Source organism: Hemibagrus wyckioides, linkage group LG05, assembly GCF_019097595.1.
Source record: "Hemibagrus wyckioides isolate EC202008001 linkage group LG05, SWU_Hwy_1.0, whole genome shotgun sequence".
Classification (NCBI taxonomy): domain Eukaryota; kingdom Metazoa; phylum Chordata; class Actinopteri; order Siluriformes; family Bagridae; genus Hemibagrus; species Hemibagrus wyckioides.
The window spans coordinates 8039167-8058530 of NC_080714.1; the positions used below are offsets into that span (position 1 = coordinate 8039167).

A 19364-nucleotide genomic window follows, 5' to 3' on the forward strand; every position below is an offset into this window, starting at 1 on the left:
AAATCCCTCTTCACGTTGGTGAAGAATTCCTAAGCATGACTTGTTCCCAGACGTCAACTATGCTAAGGCAAGTCTTGTTTGATTAAAGACTTGCCGGAGCCTATTGGTTCACTGTGGCAGTCAAGAAAGTGTGGCCACTGTTTACACTTGAGGAGGGGCAGAGTCTTTCAGACTAGGAGATACATGTGAGCTCTTGCAGTGTGAAGTTAAATGGTGTACAGGTTAACTCAGGAAAGCAACAGAAGTTGGATTTCAATTCGTATAAACTACAAGCTTGCTGAGGTACGGCTTTTATTGTTCCTTTTATTATTTTTTAGTTGGTTTTTAGTTAGTTTGGTCATGTTTCTATTGCATGTACATGATGTTTATAGTCCTTGTAGCAGACAAACACTACTTTTTCTTTATCTACAGGTCTTACAAAGTTTAAAGCTTCAGTACAGTTCTGTCTAGCTGCCATGATTGCAAAGGGAGTGAAACTGGTTTAGCTATTTTTTAACTTGACTTAAAAAAACAAAATATGATAGATGTCACTGTTTTATTAGTTTGGAAAGTCTTCAACATAAAGTGTCGGTGAAGGAGCATGTAAGTGAGTGAATCCTTCTGCATATGATTTACAGCCAAAATTGCTTTTAATTAGAAGGAAAGTGCAAACTCATTCTTCTATATTCACAGTTCCATGATTTGTTTGACTGTGGTAAAATCATAGGTTGGTACAGACAGGACTTTGTCCTGTTGACAGACACTAAAAGCACTGTGATGAATCCTTGATCTATTTAAAATGTCATTTCAACTTTATTAAATTTTTTACGGTGATACAAACTGCATGAGTTATCCTGATGCAGTGTATTTTGTGAACTCTGTGTCCTCTAAAGAGGATTAGGAAAACGTCCACATGCTGGATGACGACTAGGTATGAAATACTGGAGCCAGAAGACATCTTAGCAGCTGGTGAGAAGCGAAGCCAGTAGAATCGATCGTCTGCCTGTTTTTTTTTTGACCCCAGTAATCTCCAGCGATCACCTACACAACATTTCAGCACGTTTCCCATGTGCTCCTCTTCTCAGCACCCCACCCCGTTGCCCGCCCCTCTCTTGCGAAGACTCTTTTGCCTTTACTTGTCCGGTGTTGACACAGTTGTTACCCCATACGGGAACACCCACTGTGGACAAAGAACTTTCAGATGACATCAACTTCCTTTACCTGGAACGTGGAACTGTACATTTTATGCTTATGGAAATCAAACAGCATATTGAGTTTAAAAGGAGTGGAGTAGCCTGAGGAGAGTGTGTGTTTCACTATCACTATTACACAGTCACTCTGGGATTTACCGGTTCCTGCCTCAGGAAGATTGCTTCTTGTGTCTCACAAAGGTAAAGTGATCTGATACCCTATGATTTATTTTTTATATATCGAGATATTGTCAAGTGATAATGTGAATGCCCAGGCGCGACTGTGGAGCTGGATCTCAGTTGGTTTGGGTTTTCACTGTAGGAGCTTCACTGCTCTGAAACTCTATATCCCTTACCTGTAAGTGCACAGAGAAAGAGAATAACAAGGAGAGCTTTCAGGTGAGCGAACTCTCAATGGATCAGAAGTTTTTCTTTTTGTTTTTTTTTCATGCTGTCATGAACTGGCAGCGATCGTTTCTGTCAGGAACAGTTCTTCGGGCCAAACTGTGAATCAGGCACCCGTTTCTGACAGGAACAGCGCTTCAGGCTAAACTGCGACTCCGACACCCATAAATTAGACGTTAACTCGTGTACTTAGACATGAAACACCCCTCCAATTATGTCATTTCAAAAGTTTACAGCATGCCCCATTTATTTAAATCCCTAGTAGAGTTTCTAGCGACCCTCCTTTGAAATCCAGCATGTGAGCTTCCTAAAAAAAAATAAAATCAGGCTTTGAATTAGCCTATGCATGTTTTTGTTTTGTTTTTTGTCTTGAAGCCTGCATTGTGAGGTGCAACATGAACCGGTCGGTTGAAAGGTAATGAAAAGGCTTATTGTGTTTGGCTGCTCTGTGTGCCAGCGAGTGACTCGGAGTTATAGAGAAAACTCCAGGTTGCCAGCTGGTGACCTACTAGTGTGTTGGCAAGCCTTTATACGTGACATATTTGCTAGAAATGTAAACGATATTCAAATGACTGAACCTGCACCTTTAAGTGTTCTTAAGTATCGAGTAATCTCTTATCACCATCTCTTATTCGCTGATAAGAACGACACGCTTTGAGCCGAAACAGGCATATGTGTTGAACGACGTTTGTGCAAACATGTTATTGCTAATATGAGAGAAAATTAGGAATGCTTAACAGAGAAAATGTCCAGCTTCACGTGTTTTCATTTTGCATGTTACTTTAATGCTGGTAAACCGACGATTTTTTTTTTTTTACGTATTTGAAGAAGGCAGCTTCGATTATTTAATAGCTGCAAATTTTTTAACTGTACACAATAAACACTGGTTAAAATAGAAGAGTTGTTGATTGTCACAAGTACTAATTTCCACCTGTTTAAGTGTGTTGTGTGGTTGGAAGGGTGTACCAGGACAAATCTTCCTTCCTGTCATTTCTAATCCCTCCCAAATAAAACTGCGTGAAAAATAAATTGCCATATAATTTTTTTTTTTCAAAGATTTCCCATGAACCACCCATGAAACACCCTCTCTCTTTCTCTCCCATATATTCTATTATAGTTACTGTACTTACCGAACCATACGCTGTATGATAAGCAAAAAGTGTAAGTAGTTAATCCGGTAATTTGTTTTTATTCAAATATTCCTATCAGTCATGCATCTGATCAGCAGTGCAGATATTCCTGCATACAGTATTCTCTGATACGCACCCATTTAACTGACCCTTTCTTAAATAACAGCTGCTGTTCTTTACTCTAGCTGCATGAGAATGAGGAATTAAGAACTTTTGCATACTCCCTTCATCTGTAAGCGGCAGATGAGTTAAACAGACAAAAGGCTTTGTCTGAGGTTTAGAGGGAGATTTTGTACAGAGGCAGGTGAGAGCAAAGTTCAGGCAGATCATTGTGTTTCCTCGTGCCGGCTCGGCTTACATCGAAACACAATGCACAGTGATTTAAAACTTGCCAGATATCTCCATTTCACACTTTCTGCATTGAATGTTAAGAAATCTAGTACCTTGCTGAAGATCTGCTTTCCATTTATAGTGTTTTTTATCACCGGAAAGTTTCTTTTCTTTACTTTGTTTACTGCTCAGTGGAGCAATAAATGAGTTTTTCAGACAGCATTTATATATATATATATATATATATATATATATATATATATATATATATATATATATATATATATATATTATACATTTAGTATGATCTGAAAGGCCTGGAACTGTAAATGAGATTTTTTTTTTGTTAAATTGTGTAATATTAGTGCATAATTTATATCCTGATTACAGTTTGAAGCAGGGTGTTTAACATCAGATATATTTGTCATACTTTGCTGTGTAGGGGGATGGTTAGATGGGAAGGGGTTGTTGGGTTTTTTTTCCCCTCGGAGAGTATCCAGGTGTTGTGTTTGCTAACACATCTCCTCATGTGGCCCTCAGGCCTAAACTTGTCTTGTCACAACAGTGTCCCATTGTTCGGCAGGATGGAAGTGGCTGAGTTTATGTTTTGACTAAGCCAGAAAAAGCAATCATCTGTGAGGTGATGTGTGATGGAATTGAAAAGAGGAACAAAGAAATTTGTGTACTCGAGACATGCTTTTGATACATATGAATGATCCACTACTTGCCGTATTAAAACAGTGTGTGTGTGTGTGTGTGTGTGTATGGGGGTGTCTTGACTGGAGAAGGAAACTTCACCTTTTTTAAAGCTTTTTCTCCGAAGACTGAAATCCCCAACCTGTGAAAGAGAGAAGGTTTCCATTAAATTGTCACTCACATATCAACTTTTACAATGCTATGCACACACTCTCTAATCCTCTCTGGAGACCGGAGAAGGAATTCCCTCAAAGACAGGGACAAGTGTGCTATTTGAGGCAGACAAACTCTTCTATGCAATTAGACACTGTTATTCAGTTATACAACCAGACCAGTGTTTCCTAAAGTGTTGCAACATACTTTAAAACAGAACAAAAGATAATAGTATGGAATAGTTTATTAAAGATATTTAAAATGAAGTGTCTAAACACTTGACAGAAATGACAATGACAGAAACCATAGTAGGAATTAATAGGAGACCATCATCATTCTTTTTAAAGGAATAAACCTTAACACCTTAATCTTTGGTCATAGTCAGCAGTCATTCATTATAAATGTAGTAGAGATCAGTATGGCCAGAGCTTACAGACTTCAGCAAGTGAGCAATAGTAGTAGTAGTAGAGGCAGGAGCTCCTTTACTTCAGGATGACAGGAATAGGATGTGGATAGGATCAGGAGCTTGTAGATATCAGGAAAGAAATAAAAAAAAAAGAAAAAGAAAAGAAAAGGGTTTAGCACTGTTGAGTGATTATCTAAATTAAAATAAAAAAAGTTGAGTTTATCTCAAATGAGCAATTTTGTAGGTTTGCAGCTGTTGATTGCTTCATGATTATCCCATAAAGTACTTTGCATTTCTCTAACTTTTTTACAAATTACAAAAGGGAAGCCATCTCAGTCGTTAATCAGATTAGTCAGGAAAGCAACCCATGAAGCATGGTAGTGGCAACATTATGTTTTGGAGCTGCTTTTAATTAGCAGTCACTGGGACACTGGTTGAGAACGGGAGCCAAATACAGGCTAGTGCTGGAAAAAAATTGGTGCAGAGATTCACCTTCCAACAGCCAACGATCCTACCAAGAACCTGAATGACCAAGAATGTCCCATTCAAAACCCAGACCAACTGCAGTCCATTAACAGACTCCATCCCATGTTATACTGTACAGCTTGATCAATTTCTCAACAAAAAACTGCCTGAAATATGATACAGATGCATAAAACTAATAGAGATATATCTTAGAAGACTTTCAGAGATAATTTAACAAATATTGACCCAGGAGGGAGAATCTTTTGCAAGTAACAAATGTGTGTTTATTTATTTTTTTATTTTTGCAGTGATTATTGAACCCACGTGTTGCAATAAAAAATATTTTCCTTCAAATATCTTCTTGACAAATGTCACTCAAATACAAAACCATTGTCAAACTATTGTCAAAACGAATCTACTGTCATTTGTCTTCAGGTGCTGACTTGCTCCAGCTTGTCCTAGCTTTGGCCATCTGCCTGGGAGCTGAAATTCAGTGAAAACAGCTGTAAAGGATTTCCAGCTCACCCTATTACCCTCATCAACCCCAACCAGTCATCCTGCCATCTCCAGACATTTAACCACTACAGCCTCCATGAGAACATCTGCTGAAAGTCCAGTGAACTGCCAGCGTCAGTCAGACTAAGCCTGGCTGGAGATTCTGTCGATTCTGAAAGTCCTTTCTGTCCACGGTGCAACATTTTATAGAGATCCTGAGTTGACGTTGTCTGATAGCAGAACCTATTTGGATGCATACTTTTTTACACACCTGTGCCCTTGAACGCCCTTCTCCAAGTTGAGAATCCTTCTTCAAAAATGGATACACTGTCTTTGAATACATCCCTGCAGTCTGGAGGACACAGCGTGGGCACTGAGTCTCCAAGTCTATCAATGAAATCATGGGGCTTCACCAATGACAGTGATTCTTGCCGGAGCCAACACTGGAACTTCTTCTTAGCCGCTAACTTCATTCGTGTCGGTAAGTCAGTATCAATATATTATTAGGCAAGTGCTGTGGTTCTTTTTTGATAATGTAATGATACAACAAAGTTTCTGTCTGCTCTATACTCAAACTTTTACTTTGGAGTTTGTGGTCAGTGTTATTTGGTATCAGTTTCCATATACAGAGGTTAAAAGATTCAAAGGAGTGCTGTTGTTTATGCTATTGTGGTCGAAACCTGATTGATCGTCACAGTGTCTCAGTATTTTAGAAGAAATGTCTGCTGTCTATTTGAAGCTTGCAGAGGGTGCTCTACAGACATCCGCACTCCAGCGGTCATATGTTTTTATAATAATTGTTTATCACAGGTCTTCATAATAACCCTAATGAAGATCTCTCTGGCTAATATAACATTTAAGCTCACAGATGATAAGTGCACAAGCAAGTACAGAGGGCAACTTGTTGATTTTGTCATGCAGGACATCCTGGTTTTCATCCTTGCTAGATTCAGGATTCAGATCACATGCTTTTTTACACCTCATCGACTTCTATTCATGCATGCAGACTTTCAGCAAACAAAAAAAATGATATTTTTTTTTACAGATTATTTCCTGAAATATGGAAGCATTAGTTGTGGCAGTACTGCAGAGGCAAGTTACTTGAAAGGTTGTGTGCTTTTTGTTCTCATTGTACACTTCGGCACGATTCCTTAAAGGCAATTTTCCCTGATGTTTGATGCTGAATACAGTGTACATTCCACTGTATTTACTTAAAATGACAGATTTTTATGGAATGTTCCATAAACAATAGGACATAACCTTGGGGATTTGTGTGCCTCTACGGTAGCTGTAGGTTATTGCAATTCAAATGGTGAGTCAATACACATTCAAGGGTATTCAAGGCAATGCCCTGGACTGCATGCTGTCTGAATAGTAAAACTGAAGTAGTAGAGTATTTTGTAAGTAAAAGACTGAAAGAAATAGAATGCAGCTGTAGAAAGCGTCTGCGAATAATAGCAATCATAATTTGTATTCAGACAATATTTTCAAGCTTTGGAATATAAGAATTTTTACTCTTTAATAGAAAAAAATACTACTGCAAGATACTTAACGTGAGCCTTGCTGTGCTCATCTCCAAAGCATAAACTGATCACAAATCAAGGCAACCACAAGCTCATGATAAACACTAAGTACTATGCCTAAATAATAATAACACCAATGATGAACTAACAAACCTCTGCTCTCATTACCAGTAACACCAGTGACAAACTATTTAATATATTAAAGTCCGTGGGATTCAGAAGAAGCATTTATGACTGTGAGGATATAATTAAATACTTCCTCAGTATTACAGACACCTAATGAGAAACCTGCTGTGTAGACCACATGGGTCTAGCTTTGAGATGAATTTTCTAATGTCCATAGATGAGAACTAGGCCGTTAACATCTTGATATATATATATATATATATATATATATATATATATATATATATATATATATATATATATATATATATCCAGTGTATATGTAGCGAACAAAATGGCCGTCTCTGTTTTGATGAATTTTGTGTTCTCTGTGTATTAGTTAGAGTGTTAGCGTGCTAGTCAGTGCAACCGTTTACACACTGAGGGACCCTGCTTGATATCTAAAATCTCCATATATCAATTCTACAGAGTTCTCAACACAACTGGGTAAAAATAGCAACCCCACGAAACTGATAAATCATGTGACTGTCATCTATCAATCGCTAGCTTCCTTCCATGTTAGAGAACAAATAAAAACCTTAGCTTTCCAACAGGATACATATAAAACTCCATCTTGAATCAGACCTTATATCATTTCAGACTCTGTCTCTCTATACTGTTTATACTCTCTCTCTCTCTCTCTCTCTCTGACAGACTGTAACAGTGTAGCCTGACTTCTTTTGTGCCTAAAGTTGGAACATCTTTTTCCGCCAAGTGTAGAATTTGATAATAGGTGCCATATATGAGATGGTGTATCATGACAACTGCTTGAAATCCAGACACATCTTATTTAGCCATTTCTACCACTCTATAACATTAAAAAAGTCTGTATTATTATACCTAGCTTAGTATTCATGTCTATCTCCTGTCTTCCAAATGGTTTAGGCTCAACGTCACTCCTTGCCTGATTTCATTAGGTGAATCATTTTGTACACACTCTCCTGGTTGAGTTACAAGGTTAAATGGCTTCAGCTGAGAAACAAATTAAACTCACTATAAGCCAGTATTCTCAAAGGGTCAGGTATATATGTGCCCTTAGGGGTACCTGGAGTTACTATAAAGAGTAGAAAAGGAAAATTGTGATGAAATGTGCATTAGAGTGGTAATAATTAGAGTGGTTTGTTGTTGAGAAAAGCGACTTAGCCTGCTAGCCCAGGATAGGCATGGGATTTTTAGCAAGCTAGCATGTTTATATCTTTTTTTTTAAAGCAGGAAATTAATTGGATTTATTTTATAGCAATAATCTTATTAGAGATTAGGTTTTGGGGGTTGGACAGTAGGATGGAAATGATAATATACTGCTTCTGAGCCCAATCCTGTAAGCTTTTTTCCCATGCTATCTGTATAATCTCTAAATATTGTAATAGAATTAGAAATTCATTACATCATATCAATCATTCTTGGTTCTATATATTTTGTTTTGGGAAAAAAATCCCCTACATTCATTACAAGACTTTTGGAGTTGGCTTCATGCCTCACATCTGTACATTCTAATTGGGTTTATCAGCACACAAAGAGATCTTCTAATACTCCTTTAATCTCCCATCTGCTGTGCTGGCGGGCTTTCCTGTTTGATTTTCGAAGCCATAATTGAATGACTTCAAACTTGCATTAATCTCACCCACAACATGCCCCGACAGCCCAGAAAAACAAGCTTCGGCCATGTCCATAACTGCATCCTACATACCACCGTCATATAAGCCGTCTGGTAATTCTGAGTCATTTCCACCAACTTTCTTTTAAAAAACACTGAGTAAGTGATGTGTTATAGGAATTCATTATCAGTCCCTTAAAAGGGAGCAAATACTGTGTAATCTTTATTTAGTGTACAAGTAATGCATGCCAAGTCATAGTTATGAGTTCAGATGCTTGTAATGGGGCAGTATATTTAATATGCCCCTGTTATGAGTTTAGTTGAGTAAGTAGTAGATTGTTTAAATACGTGCTGCATGCTGCTATATTCATTCTGTGCATTTTATAGAGTTACTATTAAATTTGTTGCATCATTTTGATATCCGTTGTTTCTGTGTGTGTGAAAAACAGAACAGAGCTCATTTATCTGCACCTGCCATGGGAGTAATTACAGCACATCTGTTTGCAACACACTCGTAGATACCCAGAGACATTGCTTTTAGAAAGTAGCCCATCGGCTGAATCCCAATTGGTTCTTTACTGGACCTAAAGTGCACTACACTGGATATTAAAGAAACTGAAGCTGCTGCATCTCTGATGTAATGCACTAATATGCTGACTTGGCCACCAGCTGGGATTTGCTTACTTGAAATTTTTGCTGTGGGTGTGGTCCAGGGTGGGGAAAAAAGCGTTTGATTGGGCGTTAATAGGGAAGGGAAGCCATATACGGTTCAGAGAAAACTGTAAACAGTTGTCTGGACAATCCATTTAGAGGCGTCTGTGTGCCGAGTTGCTATCAGGGAAGCAGTTGGCTGGGGAGTTAATGTGATTTGAAAATCTGTTTCACACCTTTTAGTGCAGCTTTGCCAACAGGAGAAAGACTGTGAGGTTACACCTAGTCTGCTTTGAAAAATATACAGCTTGGAAAAAAATATATAAGATTCTTTGTGTACAGCATCTTAATAATCTCTAGAAACTTCATTTCAAACTCATGTGGATTTGCTTGTTGTTTGTGAAAGTGGAGTCAGTAGCCACAGCCTAGCCAGCAGATCCATGATTTTGTTAATACATGCTTATTAGATGTATTAATAAGTTATAGTTATAGTTCTTCTTAACTAATTGTTGTTCTTTTGGCTGCTCTATGTTTGGGGTCGCCACAGCAGATCATTTGGTCCGCATAATCTCATTTGGCACAGGTTTTAACCCTTCCATTTTACCCAGGTTTGGGACCAGCACTGAGAGTTAACTCTTCACTGGCTGGGTTAGCTCCCTGCCCGGGAATCGAATCCGGGCTGTGGCCATGAAAGCGTGAGAGCCTGCCTCTGGACCACCAGTAGGCTATGTCTTCTTAAAGTAGTTCTATAAATAATGCCAGCTTGGACCTAATGGGCTCTGTTGGTGAAAGGTTCAGAAATAAAAAGCTTCAATAGGGAAAATAGACTAGTTTTATAGTTTATATAGTTTATACACTTTTAAAATAATGTTCATGAAAATAATATGTTAAATAACATGTACCTAATTAATGTTATAGTTGACGTGATCCCTGGTGTGATCTGACCGAGCTCTTCGGTTCCCAGTAGAGGGCAGAATTTGTGCAGTTTCTCACCCTCAGGATCTCTAAACAATGATACAGTATGATTAACATTACTCATTATACAACATGCGAAGATACAGCCAGTTGTTTGGAAATGTTTACACTGGAAGCTTGCTGATGCTGTGTGTGTGTGTGTGTGTGCTGGAAATCTGACAGTTCTGACCTTATGGAAACATTCGGCTAGTCCACACAAGGAAAACTGTCAATGGAAGGTGTGTGTGTGTTGTAGAATGTTGAGCAACTGAATAGAATAGCGCTCCTCCTTAGTATTGTAGCTTTCAGTAGGTCATTAAAAGGCCACTGTTCTAGAGTAAATTGTAATCGAAACCAGTTTTTTGAGTCATTTAATTGTCATTTCTAATATATATATAATTATATAACAAAACCCCTTTCTTACATATTATGCAGTAGTATTTGTTCTACATAAGGCACCATCCTTATGGGAGGATTTTTGCAGCTTATTTAAATATATACACTTTTCATTTTTTCACTGTTTTTCTCTTTACCTTTTCTCCCCAAGACAAAAAAAAAAAGAATAATTTGCAGGTCTTCCGGGAAATTTCTGAAACCGTTCTGAAACACCACATTCTTTCATCTCCCTGCACATCTGCTTGTTTCTGCTGAAATATCCTCACAATAATTTTTTGCTTATTACTCTGGGAAACAACGTGGAGCATCTGCTTCTAGAAATATATATATATATATATATATATATATATATATATATATATATATATATATATATAAAATAAGAATTCCTTGACAGTCGTTCGTGCCGAGGAGAACTGAAACAATCTCTGTTCCAAAATGACATGGCTAATTTTTCACCTTGTCTGAAGATTTATATCCCTGAAGACTGGATTTTAATCCAAATAAAGCTCCTGTGCTGCTGGACGTTCTTGTGTTAATAAGTTATTTTAACCACCCTGATGTGCCCTTGACCACTCCTTCCCCCATGTAATAACTTATATAGTCCCACTAAGGGGTACAACTAACTTTATCCAGGGGCCAAAAAGAGGGATGGGACGTCTCAAAATTTGGGACACTGCTATTTCCATCCAAGGTTAAATGCTAGATTTTGCTCTGGATGATGATAGATAGAAGATATTTGTATTAGTTTGAAGAAGTAAAGAAAAAGTAAATACTTCAGCACATTTTTTTTTTTTTTAATCATTTTTCAAATTCTTTATGCATGTGTGTTGTTTTCCTCAGATTTTAGTCTGGAGAAGGAGACAAAGCTCACTATATTTTAATTGAAAAGTCTCTGCATCATGCTGCAACATTTACATTCAGCATCTGGATATTCTTATCCAGAGCAAGTTACATTTTTATCTCATTTATATACAACTGACCAAGCGAGGGTTAAGGGCCTTGCTCAGGGGTCCAGCAGTGGCAGCTTGGTGGACCTGGGATTAAAACTCACAACCTTTCCGATCAGTAACCCAACACCTTAACCACTAAAATACCATATCCCCATTATCCCTGCTATGCTTCTGTTCAGCAGAACTGTGATTTTTTTTTTGCTCAAAAATATTGGATATAGGAATGTGGTGCCTTTGGTACGATGGCCTTAAAGTAATCAGCAAAATTAAACAAAAAAAACCAAAAACATAAAATCGCAAAAAATGACAAAAAAGCAAAATAAGACAATTTGGATTTTGTTGTTATGTTTATTTAACCTTTGTTTTCTGTGTGTTTTTGATTATTTTTTAATTAAAAAACAAAAAAAATTAATTTTTTTATTTTGTTGTTTTTGTTTTTAATTGTAGAGTTTTTGTATTTCATTGTTGTGTTCATTGCATTTTTGTCGTGTTTTTTCTATTTTGTTGTTGTCTTTTCTGTTTTGCTGATGCGTATTGTACTTCACTGTCCTATGCACTTCATTTCCATTTCATTCATTTATCCTCACCCAAGCTAATAACATTGCTGATGTTCTCTGTATCATTGTCCTACAGTTTCGGGGTAAAATGGTTGGTACTGGTTGAGAGTTTTTGTAATTCGCAGGTCTTCATGCAATCCTCTGGATCGTGTACAGTCTACATAATAAAACTTTTAGTCCCACTCTGTCCATCTGTCTCTACATTATTGAACCAAATCTCTAGGCTTCATTTCTGAAAGAATTCTGAAAATGTCCAGATGTCTTTTGTCTCGTCTGAGTTTTAATGATGAGCGGCCATGTTGTTAAAGAAAATTAAGGAACACCAGATTGTAGAATAAATGCTAATAATTAATCATGACTTTACAGTTTTACTTTTTGCTTTTAATGAATTCCTGAATAAACTGTCCAGTGAACCAGTGAGCTTTTCTACACCACACACAGAGAGCAGAGCCTTCTCAATATATACATAATATTGACCAAAAAAAAAAACATAATCCGGCACATATGATGTTTTATTTGTGTCACTTGTATGTTAAATTTGAGTTATTTCCTCATCAATCTTCTGATATTTGCCATGTAGACGATATCATGAGTAAGATCATCATCTTATGAATGACTAATGACTGGTTCAGAGAGAAAAAAACAAACAAAAAGAAACCACAAAATCAATATTAATATGAAGAGCTAGGAATAGAACCGGCTTCCTCGTGCTTCATATCATCGACATACAGTACACGTGGGCAAATTGTAGACTCATTTGCACCTAAATATGGTTTACGAAGCTTTCTCTTAGAAGCGTGGTTCTTTGTTTTGTTTTGTTTTTTTTTTGCCTTGGTTAATTGATTTTTTTCTTCACGATCCCCAGTGACACAAATGCTGAAAAAAGCCCTGCATGTTAAGACTTACAACAGCTTCCACAGTAATGAGTGTAAATATATTTCACTCCGCTGTGGGCGCATGTCTGCGCGTTGTGTTTTTCTTACTTGCGCACTGACAAGCGTTGGGAAAACGGAAAGACCCAAATCGTTACGTCTTATCAGCGAAAGCAGATGTTGCTGTAAATATGTCCTCGGTTAGTGCGCAGCTTGTGCTCTCAGCAGGCCTTAATGTTGCATTTAGGCTCCTATCAGACTGCCTCATTGGGGTAATGTGAGCGGTGTAAATTCATGCCCATTTCGCTCTGAAACTGTAAACGTCGACTGGTCGTTTGTCGTAGAAATGCTAGCTCACACTGAACCGAAGACGGTTATTGGCTGTTTCAGGCTTAACAGCTTGCTTTTACAGAGATACTGTGGTCTCTTGGGAGACTCCTCCAAATCTCCCCTCGACACTGAACCATGTTTTTAGCAGACTTATAGATGGATTCTGTAATAGGATGCTACTGACAGATTTATGATGGAATATTCTCTCTAGATGCCCGAGTAAATCACTGAGACACACAGGAATGTGGTGAGATGAACAAAAAAAAAAAAAACCCACATAAAATATTCTTCTTACTCATCTTTCTCACATTAATTTACATTTGGGTTTTTTGCTTGCAGAGTCAGAGTTTTGCTAACAGTGTTGTAAAATTGCCAGCTTTACCACAAAAAGCCTATAAAGTGCTATAAGGACACACGATATACTTCGTAAACAAACCTCTGAAAGCAACTCTTTTTCTTTTTAGATTAGGCTCTAAAAGGTAGAAGCTTTTTGAAACCTAGTAAAATGTTTACTAAATGAATGAATGCGCACGTTTACATGGCTTGCTATTTGTGAGCACGAAGCCGGAGTTTTAACCGTTATATTGGCTTTTATACCACATTACTATTAAAATCTCAGTTCTGCTGGGTCAGAAGGATGATTGACAGCATCTCTGACAGTAGTGCCTTTATAATAGTTGCTGTAATATCAACTCATTCACAGCGATGTGTATAGTAGCCAAGGAGGTCAATCATGGCAACTTGATCGGTTAGATCGAGCTCAGGTATGAGGAAGGGGGCAGATAGCACTTTTCTGTGGCTTGAATGTGGCTTGCTTCATGTCTGTTAACCTTCTGCCTCTAATACATGAAAATGTATTAGAACAAACACATTTCTATAAACTTGTGATGTTTTTCTGCTTGGAGTCAAACTACTGGTATTAACCTCCTATTAACCTTCTGACCAATCAGATCGAGAATTCAGCAGCACCGTGATGACAAGCATATAAAATAATAATAAAAATAAAAGAAAATATATATGTATATATATAGCCTTCATAACGGCTCTACAGAGCATCAGTAGCAGACATATCTCAATATCAACTGTTCAAAGGAGATTATTGTGTATTTCGGCCGCCTTCAGCATTGTTTTACAATGTAGAAAGAAATAAACATCAGGAAAGACCATGGAATTAGAAGGTGTGTCCAAACTTTTGACTGGTACTGTATATATAAGAAAATTGCTTTCTAAACTAAAATAATTCAAATAAACAAATAAATAAAAGATTTCACAGGATTCTAGTGAAAGAGCTGCAAAACACTAATCACACAGCAGTCAGCCATAGCGTGAGTGATGCAATCGTGAAAAAGTGCAGGAGGACTAATTAGCAATAGACTGCAGTTATTACACAGAGCTGATCGCTGTAATAATCAATGTTTCATTTTAAGTACTGTTGCTGTACAAGTACAAGGCATTTAACCCCCGACGGCTGTGCAAAACCGAATCTGTTCATAAGAAATTGAAAGTTAATGTGCCCTGTGGGAAACTGGGATATACAGAAGAAGTCATTTGTTTAATGTTAAATGAGAAGGTTTTATGACCAACTCTACAGGTGGCAAAATAAAAAAAAGTGGTTATAAATGAGTGCAACACTTAGAAACTTCACTTATGAACCTCGTTTATAGTGGGAGTCTGAGACATTCATTGAAATATGACTTAACAATGCCAAACATGCCTTTATAAAAGCGCTACATTACTCTTTCCTGGTGGTTTCTGTGGAATTTGTCTTCGATCAGGACTAAACCGAGGTGCTTCTGTGTTTACACGTCTATTAATGAAAGTGTTTTCTAAAATAAGTTTTAATTAAACTGACTTTTTCTTTTCTTAGTATGTCAGTATGTGCTGAAATTCACACACACACACACACACACACACAAACACACACACACACACACATACTCAGTACAGATCCAGATCTTAAAATAGACACTTCAAGACCAAAGCTGCATACATATCCCTACTACACAGGCCAAAGGAGTAGTAGGTCTCAGTGTTCATGAAACAGTAAGCGAGAAATACCCAGATGACCTACTGCTTCTGCCAAGATTCTGCAGTTCCAATACCAATGCACACTGCGTTATCCCATAATGCAACTGATGTGGAAGAACTGTCTGAATCAGAAATGGTGGAAGGCAGCCTGTAGGTCCTTTTTGTCATGGGTCATCATTGTGGATGTAGTATGTCTGGATTGTATTCAGGATTGTATATCCTGGATTGTATATCACTACGCACGATATTAACACTAAGCAGTAGGTTTTGAATCAAATGCGACTGGTACTGAATACTATTGAATGCAGTAGGTACGGAATCAAATGCAGTAGGTATTGAATTGAATGCAGGGGGTAGTGAATTGAATGCAGCAGGTACTGAATCAAATGCAGTATTTAGTGAGTCAGTTGCAATAGGTACTGAACTGAATGCAGGAGCTACAGAATCAAATGCAGGAGGTACTGAATTGAATGCAGTAAATATTGAATCGAAATGCAATAGGTAATGAATTCAATGTAGCAAGTACTGAATCGAATGCAGGAAATACTGAATCAAATGCTGTAGGTACTGAATTGAATGCAGTAGATATGGATCAAATGCAGTAGATACTGAATCAACCCCAGTAGGAAGTGAATCAAATGCAGTAGATACTGAATCAAATGCAGCCGGTACTGAATCAAATGAGGGAGGTACTGAATCACATGCAGTTGATAGTGAATCAAATGCAGTGGATTCTGAATCAAATGCAGTAGGTACTGAATCGAATGCAGTCGATACTGAATCGAATTCAGTAGGTACTGAATCAAATGCAGTAGGTGCCGAATCAAATGCAGTAGGTACTGAATCAAATGCAGGAGATACTGAATCAAATGCAGCAGGTACTGAATCAAATGCATGAGATGCTGAATTGAATGCAGTATGTGCTGACACATTACACAATTTTGTTCACATGGCAAATCTAGGTAAATTTAGGCACTAAATTGAATGCAGGAGGTACTGAATTCAATGCAGTAAATACTGAATCGAAGCAGTAGATACTGTATCAAACGCTGTACTGTAGGTACTGAATTGACACTCCGGAAGGTTTCCTCAGCCCATGAGTTCAGCAAGTGATGTCAAATCCAATGTAACTACTCACAGCATCAACAGTCAACAAAGTAGCACTTCTTATCTTTAAAAGATTTATGCAAGGACAAGGTCTTTTCTTTAGACTAACAACAAACAGACATAACTTGACAGTTGACTGTTTAGACAGCATCCGGAGTTCTAACTTTCCAATTCCAAGGTCAGTTAGCGCAACAAAAGTTATTGTTTCAAGAAAGGGTAGTTGTGCTTACACACATCTTTTAATTATTTAATGCTAACACAATGCATTGCAACCCAGCGACAGTAAAACGACTTACTTTTTTCGTGTGTGTGTGTGTTCTGAAACACACTTATATAGTACGAAACATCAATATTTGTTCTTTCTTCCACACCCCCTGATGGAGTGGCAGCCCATGAAGAAATAAGCTCCAGGGATAGACATCAAATATATATATTTTTTTATGATGCGGTGCAGTGAAGCAGTCTTTAATTTAGGCATTCTTCTCCTCTTCGGAACCACTCACTAACCCACTTCAAACAATAGAGAGGCTTAAGGCGGACACTGAGTCGCTCATTTGTCACAGAAAGTGGAACTACTGCAAAAAGTGAGGTCTGGGATAAGTTTGTTTGGAACAAATTTGATAGACATGGCGTGACCTTGTAAAGGATTATCATCAAGTAAGACTTATTTTATATGGTCTTGTGCCAGTGCATTTAGGTTTTGAGATTTCGGCGGCGTTCAGCTAATAACAACGACAACACCTCTTCAATAGCCTTTGCAATTATTCCAGTTCAGCTCATACTGGATCTGTTTTGTATGGAAGATAGCATCTTATAAATTCATCTTCTATATCTGTTTCTGTTATATTCTACCGATTAAGGATGCAATTGCCACGTTTACCTTTAATGAAGCCGTCCATACAGTTACGTACTCGAACCCCTTAAACATATCATATTCTACATTCCGCATACTGCCTGCACATCATTATCTAGGGGCGTCTTCTAATAGTCTTTCAGACTAAATGGAAACAGAGCCACGTGACTTGATGTGCTGGTTTTGTTTGTAGAACAGCAGGTTGGATTGCTGCATGAATGCAGTAGGTACTGAATCGAATGCAGGAGGTACTGAATCAAATGCAGTCAGTACTGAATAAAATGCAGTAGGTACTGAATCAAATGCAGTCGGTACCGAATCAAATGAGGTAGATACTGAATCAAATGCAGAAGGTAGTGAATCAAATGCAGTCGGTACTGAATCAAATGCAGTCGGTACTGAATCAAATACAGTAGGTACTGAATCAAATGTAGTAGATACTGAATCAAATGCAGTCGGTACTGAATAAAATGCAGTAGGTACTGAATCAAATGCAGTTGATAGTGAATCAAATGCAGTAGATTCTGAATAAAATGCAGTAGGTACAAAAACAAATCCAGTCGGTACTGAATCAAATCCAGTAGGTAGTGAATCAAATGCAGTAGATACTGAATCGAATACAGTTGATAGTGAATCAAATGCAGTAGATTCTGAATGCAGTAGGTACAAAAACAAATGCAGTCGGTACAGAATCAAATGCAGTAGATTCTGAATCAAATGCAGTCGGTACTGAATCAAATCCAGTACGTAGTGAATCAAATGCGGTAGATACTGAATCAAATGCAGTAGATTCTGAATCAAATCAAGTAGGTAGTGAATCAAATGCAGTAGATACATAATCAAATTCAGTAGGTACTGAATCAAATGCAGTAGGTACTGAATCAAATGCATGAGATACTGAATCAAATTCACTAGGTACTAAATCAAATGCAGTAGGTACTGAATCAAATGCAGTAGGTACTGAATCAAATGCAGTAGATACTGAATCAAATGCAGTAGATACTCAATCAAATGCATGAGGTACTGAATCAAATGCAGTAGGTACTGAATCAAATGCAGTAGGTACTGAATCAAATGCAGTAGGTACTGAATCAAATGCATGAGATACTGAATTGAATGCAGTACATGCTGCCACAGTACACCATTTTGTTCACATGGCAAATCTATGCATAAGGAGACTAGATGAAAACAGAGTAATGGAAACTCACCAGTTAGAGCCATGTGATATGCCGTTCTGGTTTTGTTTTTATAACAGCAGGTTGGATTGCTGCATGAATGAGTCATAAAAACATTGAAAAACGATCGCACTTCCAGTTCCACCATCCAGAAATCAATGGCTTGTTTGAATAAGACTTTGGTTAAATGCCTGAAACAAGGTTTGTGGTTAACACAACCTCAAGTGTTTAAAATACATCAGTAATACCCCACTTGTGACTTTTTAAGCTTTTATATGTCTTGGAAAAATCAGTTGCTAACAAATCGTAGACTCTGAAGGATTTTTTCGGGACATTAAACGTCATCATGCCGAACAAGAAAACTCATCAACTACCGCATTGTTGTGTTTACACTAATAACCTGCTTTTGCAAACTATTCCAACTCACACTTTTCATTCACTTAGATTCACAGACAGTGGATCCTTATCAGGACATAGGTTTTCTTTAAGTTAAGGTTGAAAAATTCATGATATTTGAAGTCATGTGACTTTGATGTAGCTGGTTTACAGCGTTTTGTGGTTGATTGTATTCAAGCTTCAAAATTCACAAACATTGTGTTCACTTGTGAAAATGATCTTGATCGAGAATGGCAGAGCTTCTTTCCCGCAATAATCCAAAAGCCAGTGGAAAAATCCTATCGGCTTTTTGTCGAGGGAACCAGGGTGATGCTACGAACACGTCTACCTGCAGCACTCTAGAGTACATCTTGGAAATGTGATTGGAAGAAGTGCTGACTCAGCACACCTACTGTAAGTGGGCTTTAGTGGACAGGCGTAATGACAGCTTTGGTTAGTCCTCCCATGAGACTGATTGCGCTCCATTTGAGTTTGTTCCCTCCATTATTGTTAATGCGTCTACCTACTTTTTTTTTTTTTTAGGCTGACAGAAAAAGGTTTTTTTCCCCCAACATTATCTAA

The 19364-nt window shown here is 37.7% G+C and overlaps 1 protein-coding gene across 1 annotated transcript in view; it reads left to right on the plus strand.

Moving 5' to 3' along the window:
* plch2a (phospholipase C, eta 2a) overlaps positions 1-19364 on the plus strand; it is a 125468-nt gene continuing 106104 nt past the window's right edge. The window contains exons 1-3 of the mRNA XM_058389550.1: positions 1-282; positions 873-1370; positions 5190-5730. Of these exons, the coding sequence (XP_058245533.1) occupies positions 5568-5730 (163 nt within the window). The 5' untranslated portion in view covers positions 1-282; positions 873-1370; positions 5190-5567. The remainder of the gene's footprint in view (positions 283-872; positions 1371-5189; positions 5731-19364) is intronic.